This window comes from Nanorana parkeri, unplaced genomic scaffold (assembly GCF_000935625.1).
Source record: "Nanorana parkeri isolate BGI_ZX_2015 unplaced genomic scaffold, ASM93562v1 scaffold451, whole genome shotgun sequence".
In the NCBI taxonomy this organism is placed as follows: domain Eukaryota; kingdom Metazoa; phylum Chordata; class Amphibia; order Anura; family Dicroglossidae; genus Nanorana; species Nanorana parkeri.
The window spans coordinates 358,079-375,541 of record NW_017306719.1 but is presented as its reverse complement, the minus strand read 5'-3'; the positions used below and the strand labels follow the sequence as shown (position 1 = coordinate 375,541).

Here is a 17,463-nt window from a genome sequence, read left to right as displayed (position 1 = left end):
TCCTATACTTACAAATAGTTTATCTACTTCCTGGTCCAGTTTTGGCACAAATGATGTAATGTGCCAAAGCTTGCATCCTGGGAAGGTTACATCAGCAGAGCATTGCTGGGAAATCTCATCTGTAATCTCATGAGATCTCAGGCAAAGGCATTTTTCTCCCCTGAGATGATGTGCATGGTCACATGACCTGTGCCAGAGTTTCAGGAAGTAAAGGGAGAGCAAGTAATCTTCCCCTAGTTAAAATGGCCACTGTCAGAAGACTGGGAAAGAAAAGAGAAATAAGATATGCAAAGAATACAAAGTCTGCAATTATCTAGAAGTATGTGTAGATTGCAATTTCTAAGCATTTCTAAAGGTGTATTTGTTGTTATTTTAAAGATATGGGGGAAAGGTCCACTTTAAAATGATTCTCTCTGTAAAATCGCTCCTTCCTTCTTACACTCCAGTGCTCTATGCTGGCATAGTTGAGTAACAGCCACATCCTTCATAACACACAGTTTGTAGATTGTCATTACTAAACATTTCTAAAGGTGTGTTTGTTGTTAATTTCAACATGTGGGTAAAGGTCCGCTTTAAGGTGAAGCTATATTGTGGTCACGGCAAAAATGCTTATCACTATGTTGTATGGCAACTGAAAGGCAGAAACCAAACAATACCTCTAATACTAAGAAAGAACAGAATATTAGGGGAAGTACATGTACAAATTTAGGCAATAAAATCTCCAAAACAATGTTTTATTGTATTCACATTAAAATCACATAAAAATATAGATCTCCTGGGAAAGTGTGCAGTACTTAATGGCACAAACAAGTGTATGTGTTCCCAAACATCTACCCTTTACCATTCACTAAATATCATAGACATTCTGTGGCGTTGAGCAAAATATTATCTTGATTTCAGAACTTGCTAGTAATTAATAATGGAATGACAGTAGTGTTTGTCACATTCCTCAAAAAAACAGTCTGCTTCATCGGGAATTATGAGATGACCTTAAAGTGTATTTCCACTTTGGCAGTCACATTTGTGAAAACCCACTATATGTTTGTTATGTGTTCCCATTCACACATCATAATGAAACATATATATTTTTAAAATATATTTCTTTGCATTTAAATGTTTCTTTGGTGAAGGCCTTTGTGCAGATTCCAAGCTACTCTGATCAGTTTGAATGTGAAAGTAGAGGGACAAACTGAGGAACACACATTTGCCACTAAATGATTATACGATATATCCACATATATGACATATCTATGTTTAGATATTTTCTGATTGGGTTTGGTTGTGGAGGCACCAGGTCGCCATCTCTATGCCATTGTATGGTATTATATATAGTATATAAATATATATTTGAAATCTGCTACTTTCTACTATCACTGTTATTATATCATCTTAGACACATTCTCATACTTCCAGACTGTAGTTCTGAGAAATGGGTTGAACCCTACTGTCATCCCATTATAAATTACTAGCACATTCTAAAAGGTAGAGAATGCTTTGGTCAGCACCCGATAAGCATTTATCTGTTAAAAGCCATATTTTCTTGTAAATCATTATTTTATCTTGTGAAGTGAAAACCATCACTGTCACAAACAGCTCCTTTTCTCCCCCATAGACGGCTATTGAAACTCCTGATTATCAACTCTCTGAAGTTAGTGTTATTTTAAGGGGCGATAAACTGATATGATATTCTTCCTGAATTATATTTTACATGAATGTTTTCAAAAGAGCCTATAAGAAAACAGTGACAGTTTTGAAATAACATTAGTAGTGGTAGAATATCACTACATACAGAGCTGGCTAAGCGAAGTGTTGTGCATCTTTGTGCATTGAGATTTGTGAGATATGAGGTAGATAAGGTGATCAAGAAAATAACATCCAAAGAAGAGTAAAACAGCTTTGAATTGAGCTCATTGAAATGTATCTAAATCAATTAAATTATAAAAACGATGAAAATACTAAGAGTGTCATACCCATAATACTTCAATAGACACGATATGAAGTAAAACAAGTATATATGTTCTGTCTCAACCACAGAATTATGTATTAGCACATACCTTCCTGAGACTCATCTGTACGGATAGTATGACAACCTACTGAGCTGATGGTATCCACAGGTAGGGTCCAACTCATTAAGAAGACTCAGAGTAGAAGCCAATGTAGTTTATTTAGCATTGACAATACATAGGATGTGATTCCTTGTCATTCTTAGAGGTGGAAAAGGCATTCCTATCTGAAGCCTCATACAGCACACATAGACCTCACTGAGGGTGAAGACGAAAAGGAAGTAGAGAAGAGAGGCTGGAAAAGTCTAGTAGAAGACTCTACCAGTTTACACAAAACAGAAGGGGTGAAATGGAAGATTTCACAGTATATAGAGATTAAGTTGTAGTAATGCTAATCTACCACTAGTTGTAAGGAATATACCATAACATAATGACAGGCAATGAACACCTATGCAGTGTACCAGAAATAACAGCGGCTGTGACAGCACAATATATAAACCACATATTGAATTAACTAAATCTCAATTAAAAGAAAATTTTCCAAAGAACAGTGTCCAGTTTAACACCTGGCGGAAATACACTTACCTAACTTGATATAACTTTAGTCACTGGAATTGCCAGATAATTGCTGTACTGGGAAGCTGCAAAACACATATGTATAATACCAGGGATCTGAGGCCATCTGAAAACATTTTGTGCCTATCCCTCGGTGGTTCACCGGGAGTCTGTTTAAACAGCCCCGATGCTGGCGACGTACACTGTACGTCGTCAGTCACGAAGGGGTTAATAACAGTGAAAAAATAAATGTGTATTAACCTAGAACAGGCCAATAACAAATCATTAGTAGGTTCACTCTAAGCTGCTGTGGATTACTGTACTTTACACTCTATTATTATCAGGAGGGATGCACCGATACCGTTTTTTCGGTATCGACTACGAGTGCCGATATTTATATTTCGGTACTCGCTGATACCGAGTTCCGTTACCAGTACTTCCAGTACCATGGAGCCGGCTTCCCAGGCAATCGGGATTATGATTGCTCCATACTGTTTGGCCGGGAAGCCAGCAACCCAGCCAATCAGCATGGAGCCGGCTTCTCGGGCCAATTTGAACCTGAGAGGCGAGTCATTGCCTGCTGCCGGGGTTCCTGATTGGCTGGAAGCCGGCTCCATGCTGTTTGGCCAGCTCCATGTTGATTGGCCAGGAAGTTGGCATCCCAGCCAATCAGCATGGAGCCGGCTTCCCGGCCAATCAACATGGAGCTGGCCAAACAACATGGAGCCAGCTTCCAGAAAAAAATTATGAAAAAGAACACTATCTATTGTGAAATATAGAGGAGGCTCGGTTATGTTTTGGGGCTGCTTTTCGGAAGTATTCTGGAGTGTAATGTACTGTCCAGTGTCAGAAAGCTCTGCCTCATTTACAGGTCATGGGTCCTTCAACAGGATAATGACCCTTTAAGGGGAAAATCCCTTTTCCCATAGACCCATCAACAACTAAAATATACATCCATTCCCACAATTAAAGATTGTAGATACATTTAAATAATTGGAAGTCAAACTTCAACTTTCCATCTGAGACTACAACACCAAAACTTTCCATTCCCTTATAAAAACATTGCCTGTTGAAATGGAACAGTGGATTGATCTTCCTCTAGATCTTCTTAAAGTGTTAACACAATTTTTTTTTTTTTTGCCAAAATTGCTCTATATTCATGCCAACTCCCACTGTCCGATAGCACTGATACATTTTCAGTGAATCAACTCCATTTGTTTCTCCATTATTTGGAGACATAATACACCAAAAGAGTCCCTTGAAATGTTGCCGCTGCCTCAATGTTTGGCCTTTCTGAACATCTTTCTCTATTACCTGGCTGCACTGACAGGAAGTGCTGTCAAGTCACTCCCAATGTAAACACAATGGGAAAGCACTGTGTTTACATTCTCTTTGTGTTTACATTTTCTTCTACAAAGTGCAACTGAGCAATCTGTAGAAGGATTGGAAGCCCATGCACTGATTGCTTCAGCTCCTGAGCTTAGTGCTGGACCCCAGCTGTCACTGACAGCCGGTGGTTCCAGAACTATAACCCACCAGGACCTACAGGGGCCACTAAGCCTGGGTGCCATTTTAAAATGCTGCTGGAACAAACAGCTCCTGTCCTTGTGCTGTTTTAAAATAGCACCTGGAACTTAAGTGGTTAAAAGCATCAACAAAGCTGCTTGAAGCTTTCTGAGTGCTTTGTAAATGCTTTTCAAAAGCTTGCTGTACACACTGCAAGGCCTAAGTGATTTGTAGTTATTTGATGAAATGGATACAGATACCGGTTGATTAATCAGTGTGATACTCAGTTTCTGGAATGTTTCCAAAAGTGGTATGAATCTTTTAAACACAAATGCATATTAAATTATCTGTATAAAATCACCTGAACAGGTTTAATAGGGGTGGCAAATCACAACTACTGCAATCAATAATATTACTGAACGTTTTCAAATGTATAACACTTTGTTTAAAACTAGATCTTATACAGTAGTATATCTATAGGCACATTTTGGTTTGTTTTGAAAGCAGTAGGGGAGGGTTAAAACTGCTGTAAGATTTGTTTTTCCATCTGTGATCCATTAGGGAGATTTCCCTTAACTTTCTGTCTTGAAGACTTAGCAGGAAGTGAGATTATATCTTTCCATTGTGAGGGAAATCCCGTCTTGGACAACTGTCACTGGAACAAGTGTCTCCTTTGGAAGATCTCCCTTCTATTCCCTTTCTGGCTGCAACTGAAAACCCTTACTTTTATTCCTGGTGGCATTGGTTATCCGGACAATTAGAGAGCGTGAATCTCCCTAAAATGGACACAGACAGCAGTAAAAACAAAACAGTGAGTGGTAGGAAGCCCTAACCACTCTATCCAAACAAAAGAAAACAGTTTTGCCTTTAGTTATACTTAGCTTCTTCTTGACCACAATCTGGCATAATAACGTTCCCCAACACAATGGCCATTGCTGAGGATATATTAATAAATTCCCAAAACTTGCCAACTCTCAATCCTTGCTGTCACTGACAGCTAGAGTCCGCACAGATGATAAAACTGGCAATCCTCCGAGAATGCTAGCAAAAAATCAAGTGTCCAGGCAGGGAAACCACAATACCCTTTTAATGATATCCAAATGTTATTATAAAAAGGCAAAAGAAGAAAACTTTAATTTTAAAGTGATAATTTATTTGACATCATTACAAATTTCTAAAAATTACTCAATTTGCCATTTGTAAAATGTGTATACATTAGGATACATAATTGCTTGTTTTACCTGAGCAAATTAGAAATCACCACCAATATAGCATTACAAGTACGCACAAGTTTATCTACAACTTTCCTTTCCTTCCTTCTCCCGCGCTGAACCTGCTGGCTCCAGCAACAGATTCTTCAGCAAGAACTTTTGCTCCGTTATCAAATTCGTACTGCATAGCATCTGTAAAGCTAGCAGAATCAAAAGTACTATAGTAAGCAGAAGATCTGTCAGCACGCATACATTTCTGAGGGAAGGACGATATCTTTTCTGCTAACTCAATAGCACATTTAAGCCCTGAAAAAAAGAACATAAAAAAAAGAACATAACATTTAATATGTTTTCTTTCAATCAACATTATCATAACAAACGTATATGTGATTTATATTAGGGAACCTACAACACCTTTAAAGGCTCCCCTAAATTTCATAAGGGTCACTGTTACCTACTGTATAGAAGCTACATGATCATCTTACACAGGGCATTGATATATAATGCTACTTGTGATTTTTGATTTAAAGAAAAAGTCTCACTGCAAGTCTCAGGTGAGTGTAAGGAAGCAAACTGCCAGACTCAGATCCCTCTGTCACAAAAAAAGGCGATGAAAAGATATTTTCCTGTGGTGTGGTACAGAATCAGATTCCATAGTTGGTTGGGGGGTACAAAGACAGGATGAATCTAACCAGACCAGGTCTGGATAATAATACTGACATTTATACAATTTCATGCTCCCACTCTAAAAAAAATAAAAATGATGTGGTTGTTATATATAGCATGATATTAGAACATAAACAGTCTAGCTGCGAGTTTCTCGCCTCTGGTGGCTGTCAAAAGTGTTTCCAGCCTACCAGATGGGCACAGACCTTTGGTAATTAACATCTATTTTAAAGATCCTACTAAATGTTACAATTATTTAAAGATATCCTAAAGCCATACTTGGTTGGTGGTCATTGAGGACAGGAGAGATTCCTGCTGAATTGGCTAAAGGTCGATCTGTGGGTGGCCCTGCTGCCACCACCGAGTTCGACTTAAACCAATTTTTCGATAAGCTGAAGTCACTGTTTAGTATTCTGACTGTGGCAACCGAATGTCAGAATACAATAATCAGCAGGGAAGATTTTGATTGCTCTTGTTGAGCCCACGGGCGTAAATGAAAAAAAAAAAAGGCATAAAAGTGTATGGCCAGCTATACAATGGTCTTAACTATTCTGTTTCCTTAACTGACATCTATAGCGGCCAGTCCTTGTAACTTACATAAAACACATCTGCTGTCTAAATCAGGAAAATTACATATAGCCCCAGCTATTAATTTCAGATAGAGAGACAACAAATACTTGATACACAAAGTTCTTATTTGATTAGCAATGCAAACAATTCCATACAAAGGGCTGTAACGTGTAGTCACAAATCACCTTTTACTTTTCTGATAGACTTTAGTGATTAGAAATGGTTCTAAAAGTGATCAGAAAGCTCTAGATGGAGTTAATTGGTTTCCCTTTAATACAAATCATATTTTTCCTGCTGAAACTTATGTCTCCAGTTTACACTTCATTATGTCCGTCTCCACCCGAACATCCTTTACTAAGTATGACCTGCCAGGAAAAACATGCCAAATGTCATTCTACTTTGCTTACGGTATATTCGGCAAACGCCACTTGATTTTATTAGCATTAGTTTTAAAGATAGCCCATTACCTGCCAACTAAAACATTCATATTTCAATTTGAATCAGGGCAACAACATGCTCAGGGTGCAAGGCAGCTGTAGTGAGACTAGAGAGACATTAGTCACCTCTTGGATGAAACGACGATGGTAGTTTCAGGAGGTCTGAATAACGTTCTGTGTTGTAATATTGTACACTTCATACATGATCACCTCCCTAGGTTCTCCTTGTGTACAAACTGTGTGCTTGCAAGCACAAACATCAGGCAGAAAATGTCTTGGCACTGAATTCTGAAACTTTGCTCATTTCAGCTGTGTGGGTATGGTTCAAAGCAAACTAGATTAGCTGCTCTGAATATCCAGCAGCTTATAATAAAAAAAAACTGATTTTGCAAACCTTTTAAAAATAATGATACAATAGAGTATTAGTTCCCAAGCAGTGGCCCAGTGATTGCTTAATGCTATCTACAGTATAGCCCTCTCTTTATGCCTAGGGTAGCCTGAAAAAATATTTAGTTTAAATAACTGCAACATTTTATATGTAGCAACTAAGCAGAAAGTCAATCAAATGTACATGCTTTAACTCAAACGTTTAAGGATGTTAGCAAAACATTTTGAGCGCTATTTTTCATCCTTACTGCACCTTACAGTCACTTGTTATAACAGAATGTGGTGTTTAAGCAGAAAAACCCGATCTTTGAGACCATAAGCTTGAATAATAGTCTATCTGAGCCCAGAGATGGTGAAACGAGAGGTTAGTGCACCCTGTGTGGACCATCCAGAATTAAATATAAAGCAATGGCTGAGAAATAGACACTAACAGCCAAAACCACATCTAGGCATTGTAGGGAAATCTACTGTTGGTGGACTAGAGCTGGACAGAGGGACAGAAAACTGAGGTCCTAGCTCTTGATGTACATTTACACATTGCCCATTTTGTAACAGTGCAGAATGGAAAACTAGTGAACAAAGAGGTTTAGGTGTTGCCCATAGCAACCAATCCTATTTCAGCCCTTGCTATTTTGTTTACATGTTTGCTTCTGATAGCCAACACCATTACTTTTGGTCTACTTTAGTTTTGCAAAGAATCAGAGGGTGGGTCATGAAAAAGAGCTGGATATACTAGTGTGAATCAGTGGGAAATATAGCAGTGAGAGAACAGGTCTTTCAACACAAAATAATATTTATGTGTGCAGTTAAAATATCTTACGTGAATAGCCAAACTTACACCGTAAAAATGTAATCCATCCCACAAATCAGAGTATTCAGCATTGATTAACAGGAAATATGGCCAGTGATGTTACATTGCCAAGTTAAATGCTGATATTAGTCTTCTATGAAATGATAAAGTACAGCTGACTCAACAGTCACTGGCTCACCTTACAACAGGACCAGAAAAAAAAAATCAATACTCCCAATAAAAAAGTAAAGTGTGCACCCAATAATGAAAAAAGTACCGTAAATTTCGAATAAAAAAATGTTTTCCCTTCGTTATGTTATAAAACATCTATTCTTACCCATATTTTTGGTAAAACATAAAAGACGGGGTCACGTCAGGTAAATAGACACCAAACATGTCAAGCCTTCAAATTGCGTGTGCCCGCAAAATCGCAAAAACCGACCACACTGGAAATTGGCCATTGGCGACTCTTAAACCGCTTTTACCGCTCATCAGTTTAGTGTTATCGGTAATTAATGGCCCTAAAATTATTGCTCACACTCCGATGTTCGCGGTTATATGTAACATGTGCGGCACAATCGTTGTTTTTCGCACGTAGGTGCACCTGACGTATATCTGCATGTGTATGTGGGGGGCGGAGGACTTAAAAAAAATGTTTTTATTTTTTTTAATGCTTCTTTATTTTTTTTTTATGATTCTTTAATTTTTGTATTACTTTTTTTTTTTACACAACTTTATTGCTATCACATGGGGGGGGGGGGGCTATGTGATAGCCAATTTACATGACAGGTCCTCTTTATGAAGACATCAGGGGTCTCCAAGACTTATGATGGTGAAAATAGTGGAATGATTGCTGTTTTCCACAAGATGTGTTGCACTGGGATGTCTGGCTGGGCTGTACAATTGTCTATTCACTCCAATGTGTACCTATTACTTATTCCAATGTGTACCTATTACAATTGTCTGTTAGATGAGGTGGGTATACAAAACTTAAGATGGCCAAAGACAACATTTTCTTATAATTTGTTCTTGAATAATGTGCTATTTGGAATGCCCCTTCTAGCCCTCCTTGCACTTCCTCTGCTCTGTGCATAATGGAAAGCCACTGAGGGGGTTCCATCTGCAGTATCTTTCTTTCCTAGATTAGTTGTGTGCATGTATAGGCTTGTTCAAAGTTCAGTAACCTATGGCATCAAAATCAGATTTCCTATGATTTCTGCCATCGCAGTTAAGAGTCTGGTTGCTATGGGTTACCATACATCCTTACTGATATTTGCATTGCTTTTTTATTGGAAAAAACAACACGCCACAGAAACATGCATTATGGAAATCTCTCTCTGTGTAGAGGGAATTTAATATTTGTTTAGACTCTGAGCTTTGTTTACCGTGAGCTGCCATAAAACTTCATGTGGGTGAGTCTTAGCCCTGATTCTAGGCGACAGCGTTTTTGCGCGTAGAAACGAGCATTTTTTAGCTGCGCGTTTTTACGTGCGTAAACCACACATGTATTAAGCTGCATGTTTTTATGAGCAGATTGTGACACACTGATGTAAATGGGCAAAATGCACGCAAAAATGACTTTATGGGGACAAAACGAGCCGTAATCTGCTAAAGAGAAGCTCATGTACTTTTTCCAGCGACAGGTGTTTTGCTTATTGTGAAAAAACACTCAGGTGTGAACAAGGGCCATAAGAATGAATGGGTTTTTTTTTTTGGTGAAGCATTTTGTCGCACTTATTTAGCTGCTACAATATGTTTAGTGTGAATCAGGCCTTTGACAAGATAAAAAGTGTAAAGGTGCCCATACACTGCACGATTCTCGTACGAGAATTGCGGGAAATCCCGCGATCGTACGAGAATTGTGCAGTGTGAATGAAGAAGTGCGACCGTTTCTTCTGTACGGTCGCACGTCTTTTGTCTAAGGAGCATGCTAGAAAACCAGCCGAAAATCTTAAGATTTTCGGCTGGTTTGAATGATGCTCGGGAGACAAATGCCGAACGGGCCGGTGTGTGCACGCGCACACTGCCCGTTCAGCATTGCGGTCATCGAAGCCTGCCCCTCAGGGGGGCGGGCTTGCGATGATCGCAAGTACGATCTGCCTGTCCAAGATGGGCAGATTGTACGTTTTTTAAATTACTTTACAACCATCGCAAGACTAAGGTCTTGGTTGTAAAGTGTATGGCCACCTTTACCGTTATGAAGGTCAGACAATGTATCTTAATTATTGGCGTGCTGTTAGAGTGAGCGGCTTCTAAAACATGCGGACCGTGAACAGAAACAAAAATGGAGGAAGAAGTGCTGCAAAACAATTAGGGATATAAAGTAAATGGGGATGGAAAGTGCTGGAGTTCGGTGGGAGTGGGGTGGAAGAATTGGTTCAAATTAGTCCGTGGTGATATTGCTTCCGCTTTATATAAATAGTTGATCCGATTTATCCGGGAAAACAAAATGAGATTGAATACATTTATGAGGTCAGGGTATTATGTAAAAACAAATGTCATCGGCGAGGGACGTATTCCGTTGATTCCAGTGCTTGTGGGGAATAAGGCTGATCCTGAGTGGAATACCAGTTGGATAAGTGGATCTGATGGTTGCTGCTTGGGAAGAGAGGTCCCGCTGGGGAGAAATGCTCGGTGGGTGAGGAATGAGTTGCTGTTGGTCCTATAATTCCTCCGTGTGCAGAAGCAGGATGAGTCCTAAGTTGAGCAGGGGACCGGCACTGACAGGCGGTGGAGGAGAACGTGTGCACCTGGGCTCGATCCTCGGGAGACCTGTCGGAGGGGGCTAAACAGTGGCGCCAGGATGGATGAAATCTCTTGGCGGAGATGCCGGCCGCGTCCCACGTGTGTGCAGGGGAGGGTGGATGGAGAGCAGTGCTGCAGCCAGTCAGTGTAGATGTCTGATGAGCACCAGGGAGAGGCGAGACGGCTGTATTCCCTGGCGGAGAGGGGAATGACAGCTCGGCTCGCCGGCCAGCACACCAGCAGGAGGGCTGCCTGCGGTCCATTATTGTTAATGTATTTTAATTATACTCAGCAAAATATTCATACTTTAGTTAAAATTGGTAAAGATTATTTAAAAAAATTTGTGTTTGCCTATATTTTTAAATCAAATATTTCAGGGACTTTTTTTAATAATGAAAAATGATGAATATGTTTTGACAGTGAGCAAATGGTGTGATGCATTTTACTAAAATAATTTCTTCCTAGTAGCAGCATCTATGAGTAATGTTCATTTCCGGGCTCCCGGGTAGACGCAAGTGCCTCTCCTGGCAGCATGCCACAACTAGTTCACAGTTACATCCCATAATTCACCTTCTGACCACCAATTTATACTGTTGTCAGTTAGCAGAGTCCTTTTCACTAGTAAACATGACAAGATCGAAAGTGCAAACTGTCTTATGAATTAAAGTCTTCACTTAGATTACTACTACTATATTATTACTGTTCAAAAAATATGGATATACTAGTTTTACACTGAAAATTTAAAAAACTATTTAGGAAAATTTTACAAACGTTTGTTCCATGCAAGAGGAAAAAGAAATCCTCTAATATGAGCCCCACAGTCTTTGAATTCTTTTGTGGCAGTGATGAGTCAGAGTACTGACCCAGCTTGGCATTGACAAAATATTAATAGGAGGCTTAATGTAACTTAGGCCAGCTGTTTACAGAATAGCAGCTTCTCTTGTATGAACTTTGAAAAAAAAATACTAATGATGAGAAATCCTAAAGAAATGCACACAAAAATAAAAGAACATAATCCTGTTTGCATATTCTAAATGTGGTCTGTGAGCCAAAATGCATTTACTATTACAAATGCAATACCTAGAACACTGTTGCAAAACTTCTTAGGCACAGCTGAGCTGTTTTTCCTGTACATGACAGGAGGGCCTCATATAAATAAAGCATGTTTCTCAATATTGCCTATAATATGGTCATGGACACACTTTAACAGTCATTTAAATAGCAGAAATAAGTCAATGCTAGGTCACATGCGAATTATAGGTATCAGACTACTTTTGTTGCCATAACTCCCATTTAAAACATTAACAAAATGCTACCTTCCAATCAAATTACAATATACACTATATTACCAAAAGTATTGGGACACCCCTCCAAATCATTGGATTCAGGTGTTCCGTGAAATTTCCTTGCTACTAAATATTCCACGGTCACCTGGTATTGGTATTATAACAAAGTGGAAGCAACTGGGAACAACAGCAACTCAGCCACGAAGTGGTAGGCCACGTAAAATGACAGAGCGGGGTCAGCGAATGCTGCAGTCGCTAACTGTCTGCAGAGTCAAAAGCTACAGACCTCCAAACCTCGTGTGGCCTTCAGATTGGCACAACAGCAGTACGTAGAGAGCTTCATGGAAGGGGTTTCCATGGCCGAGCAGCTGCATCCAAGCCTTACAGCCTTACATCACCAAGTGCTTTACACGGATGCAGTGGTGTAAAGCACGCTGCCACTGGACTCTAGAGAAGTGGAGACGTGTTTTCTGGAGTGACGAATCACGCTTCTCTGTCTTGCAATCTGATGGACGTGTCTGGGTTTGGCGGTTGCTAGGATTGTCCCCTAAGCATGGTGAGCTTAGCCATAACGGTTAGTTCACTATTTTGGCTCATAGCCTTTAGGGGAAGCTTGGCAAGATTCAAAGCCACTCGTCAAACGCCTCCTTTTTCATGAAAATCCAGCCTTAGCTACTGTGCCCCAAAAAAGCCAAAGACATGTCCAGCCACACACACATTAACTTACTTTCTTTAATATTCGCACTCACATATGTCACCTACTAGGATTAACTTTTCTCAGGCAAGTAGGAATACAGGGGACTTTAGAAAAGGCCAGTATTAAACTACAAATACATGTTCAGGACAGAAATAAAGTGCAAACAAATGTTCAAATGTTTTTTTAACACGCTAAAATGTTCACAGCAGGTTCCTAGAAGGCCTGATTGTCCTCCAGGTGTCAGCTGGACTGTGCTAAGCTAGTATATCAAGTCCAGGTAGTAACCCAAATGAGCATCAGACTGATGTCCACAGGATTTGCCCTGAAGTTTTTTTTAAGTCACTCAGGGATCTGGTTGGCAGAGGTCGGCAGCTCTGGAGAGGTGGAGATGTACTCGAACAACATGGAAGAGATCAAAGGTCACCAGGGTGCAGCATGCAAGGACACAATCTAACAAGGTTCCATCAATAGGTAAGGCTAACAGAGTATGTAAGTAGCAGAATAAGTCTAACCAGTGATCACCTAACCCCACTCGGGCCACCCCACTCCTGAAACACACACACCCACTCACAGTCCTGAAACATCTTCCTTACCACAATCTATTTTACTTTACTGCTCATTCTGGTTACCCAGGAAGTGGTTACTATAGCAAAAAAGAGCACCCACAAAGAAGCCAATAAGGTGGTGGGGACTTTCCCATTCTCCTTTACCTCCCTCTGACCAATTACACAAGAAGAAGAAAGCAGCCCGCATCTCCTCCGGCGTCACTCCTTCTCCCCAGCGCTGTCTTGTCGTTGTGGCTATTATATGACAGTAGTAGTGATGTTGCCAGTAAAAGGGTACCCACCTCTCCAAACTGAAGAGCAGAGACAATCATCAAGACCATGCCCCAAAAACAGAGATACTGCCTATGCCTGTGGCACAGACAGCTACAGGTCAGCAGCGTGGAAAAACAGATGGTATATCTCCGCCACCTTTAACAGCTATTGCACTAAGGTATGTGGAGCTTTGTCAGTGACTGTCACTACATTGTAGAACTACACACAAGCAGTGCAATGCTGATCCTGTACATAGTCATAGAAAGAGGTCTCTGCCTTCATTAGACCAAGAAAGCTCATGCTTGGTAAAAGGATTCCAGTTCTAGTTGTTTACAGTGTTTAGTTTTATAAACCATGCTGTTGTGTTTTCTTGTAGTTTGTAGAACTGACACATCGGCAAGACCTGTGTCCTATAATGTTCCTAAAGAACAGGGTTTTACTGTTAAGACAGTACAGTACCCAAGCAATACAAACTAAAGAGGGGCAACACAGCAAACAAAATGCCAACAGACCCACATAACAACGAAGTACCCAACGTGACTCAAAAAAAATCATAGTAACCTGCAGATCATTACAACAGAAGCGGACATCAGCTGAAGTCTGGACATCTACCTAGTAAAACTTGACAAGCGTGAACAGAGGACCAGGTTGCAGACCAGTCTCAGACCAGGTATCTGAGACATAGATGCCTGATGCTTAAAAACCAATGAAGCACTAACTGATCTAGTGGAGTCCTTCTAGTGGAAAGAAGGAATCTTGCCCTTAAGTCCAAAACTTGAATAATGACCTGTCAAATCCACCAGGAAATGGAGGAGCCAGAAGCCGGATGTCCCCTGGAGGGGCCCTCTGGAATGACAAAGTGGAAGTCAAATTGTCTAATTGAAGTTGTAGCAGAGAGGTTGACTCAAACAGCACGTAAAACATCCAAACAGTGAAGGGATACCTCCTTAGGATAATAAAGACAGGAGGCATTTGGCCTCTATACAACTTTATTTCTGTTCAGCACAAAGAAGGGTTCCTTAAAAGTTAAGACTGCCAATTCAAAGACATGTTGTGCCGAGGTGATAACAACAAGAAAGTCAACCTTGTGGGTGAGGGAAAATGAAAGGGAAAATCCTTGATACACTTAAAGGGCAGTTTTTGGGGTCAACAGAACCAGGTTAAAATCTCAAGGATTCATGGGGAATGGATAGGGGAGACAATGTGAGCAATGTCCTGTACAAAGACTTTCACTAAGGAGTGAGAAGCAAGCATTCTTTAAAAAAGAATCACCAGGGCCGAAATCTGGTCATTGATGGTACTCAAGTCTAACTGTTGATCCAGTCCCAACAAGCCTAACTTCGCACCATGTGAAATATACCTTGCAGGTGGAACGGTAAACCTTACAAAAGGTCGACTTCTTTGCCTTCAAAAGTATAGGTTTAACTTAGGGTTGCACAGATACCAAGTACAGTACTCGGTACAAGTACGAGTACATGTACCGATACTTTTGAGCTCCAAGACTAGACTAGAGAAAAATTCAAAAGTTAGGAGGCGGCTGTCATTTGTAAGGAGCACACGGAGCTCCCGGGATTTGTACATCTCTGTTTTAATGTACGATTTTGTTTTTATAAATATAAATAAAGGGATGCACAGATACCAGTTTTGCGAGTACTGGTACTTGCCGAGTACTTACAAGTACGAGTACTGATACATTTTTGTTTATTGTCATGTGACAGGTTTTCTAAAACAATACAGACTAATGATTTCAGGACAGTGGTGGAGTGCCAGAGTCAGGTCCCAGCTGCAACCGCTGCAACCCCGGTAGTTCTCATGAAAATGCCAAGTATCGGCACTGGTACTCGAAAAGTATCTGTGCAACCCTAAGTTTAACTAGTAAAAAGGCTTCTGTCCTTTAGAATCTGGGCTTTAAGGCCCCGTTCACACTGAGCGATTTATTGTGCGGTAATTCCCGCGATATCGCGGCTATTTACCGTGCGATATTGCTCTCCAATGCTTGGCAATGGGGCAAAGGGTCCTGCTGTCACGGGTCGTGCGTCGCTACAGCAGGACCCTATTTGGAGCGGATTTTGCCGCGATTCCAGCTTGCTCAATGCAAGCATTTGCGCCATATCGCGCGACAAATTGCGCGATATCGCGCAAGATGCAAATCGCGCAACAAATGCGCGATTTGCGAATCGCGCAGTGTGACTGGAGCCTGACAGCCAAGCCATTAAAGCCAACAACCGCAAGCAGGGTGTTCAACTGGCTCCTGGGACAGCAGGTCCAGATGATCTGGAAGAACCCATGGAGAGTCTGCCAGAAGTCTGATGAGATCCAAGTATCACATTTGCCTGGGCCAGTTTGGTGCACTGAAAGTCATGGAAATACCCTTAATGCTGTGCAGATCAGGCTGATCTGATCCTATGGAGTCAACAGGGCATCCACTGCGAAGGCCAGGGAATACCTGGGCTTGGGCATGAACCTTTCCAGTTTGTTGTTGAACCTGGAACCGGATCCAGGGGTATGCAAAGATTTTTTTTCAAACATGGAAGATATTGGAGTTCAGGGCTTGCAGAGAACCAAGTTCCAGTTTTTTCAAAGACTTGTGGGGAACCTGTTTCCTGTGGGGAATGAAAGGAACTATTTCTAGAAGCAGAGAATTTTTTCAGACTTTTTGCCCTCTTTTACTTGGGCAAGAATGTGCTCTTCTCCCATGGTCTCCCATAAACATGTCCAAGGCATTCCCCTTCAAAAGGAGTATTTAACTGATATATTCTGCATGGATTTAACCAGTGGTGGACCTAATAACCAAAGGGCCCTGGTGCAAGATTTTATCTTGGACCCCCATCCCAAGACATGGCGGGGGGCGTGGGAGCGGATCACACTGGCCCCTGAACCCCCCCAGTGGTCTCTAATGTTGCAGTAGCGTGCTGGGTTCTGGACTTAACTGAGACCCTGCAGAGCACACCATAGATCCTGCACCTGAGACTCTCTATGGTGGGCTCTACAGGGTCCCAGATGGGCTGGTCGTCGGGGTCCCTTTCCCTTTACCTCCTCCCAACTCTTCTTACCTGCTGCTGCTGGGGCCTGACCATCCCTCCCCTGTCACCTCTACCATGCCGCCCCTGGTACAGCTGATACCCATGTAAGAGGCCCCCCCAGGCTGCCCAGACCCCTCACATGGGTACCGGCCATACCCCCCTGATGGCGGTGTTCTATCAAAGTTTGTGACTACGTTACAATGTGTGACCGTTGACGTGGACACACGTTATAATGTAATCCCACCCAGTTTTTTGGAGGTGGAATGTGTGACCGCCAATAGGTGAAGCATTCCAACGCTTTCTCAGATGTTCCAGTGTAGATCGGCATCACAAATCGCATGTGCAGGAGACCTGGAACAGCTGTTCGGTCCTGAAATGTCACTTCTCCCCGACTCTGCGACTGCGATCTCACATTCCACCGTACTCACAAAGTCGGAACTGACATTTCAGGACCGAACAGCTGTTCCAGGTCTCCTGCACATGCGATTTGTGATGCCGATCTACACTGGAACATCTGAGAAAGCATTGGAATTCTACACCTATTGGCGGTCACATATTCCACCACCAAAAAACTGGGCGGGATTACGTTAAAATGTGTGACCACGTCACTGGTCACACATTCTAACGTAGTCTCAAACTTTGATAGAACAGAGGCCTAGTTTGTAATCATTTAATCAGAGAAATAGATTATAATAGGGAACATTACAGTGTTGTGTTCCCAATTATAATCCACTTTCCTAATTAAATTAAATGACAGCACACAACCCTC

General features: G+C 41.2%; 1 protein-coding gene across 1 annotated transcript in view; it reads right to left on the bottom strand.

Annotated features, from left to right (window-relative positions):
- Window positions 1-5,290: 5,290 nt before the first annotated feature.
- LOC108790133 (probable enoyl-CoA hydratase echA8) overlaps window positions 5,291-17,463 on the bottom strand; it is a 53,155-nt gene continuing 40,982 nt past the window's right edge. Inside the window, exon 6 of the mRNA XM_018560342.1 lies at window positions 5,291-5,581. Within this exon, the coding sequence (XP_018415844.1) occupies window positions 5,361-5,581 (221 nt within the window). The 3' untranslated portion in view covers window positions 5,291-5,360. The remainder of the gene's footprint in view (window positions 5,582-17,463) is intronic.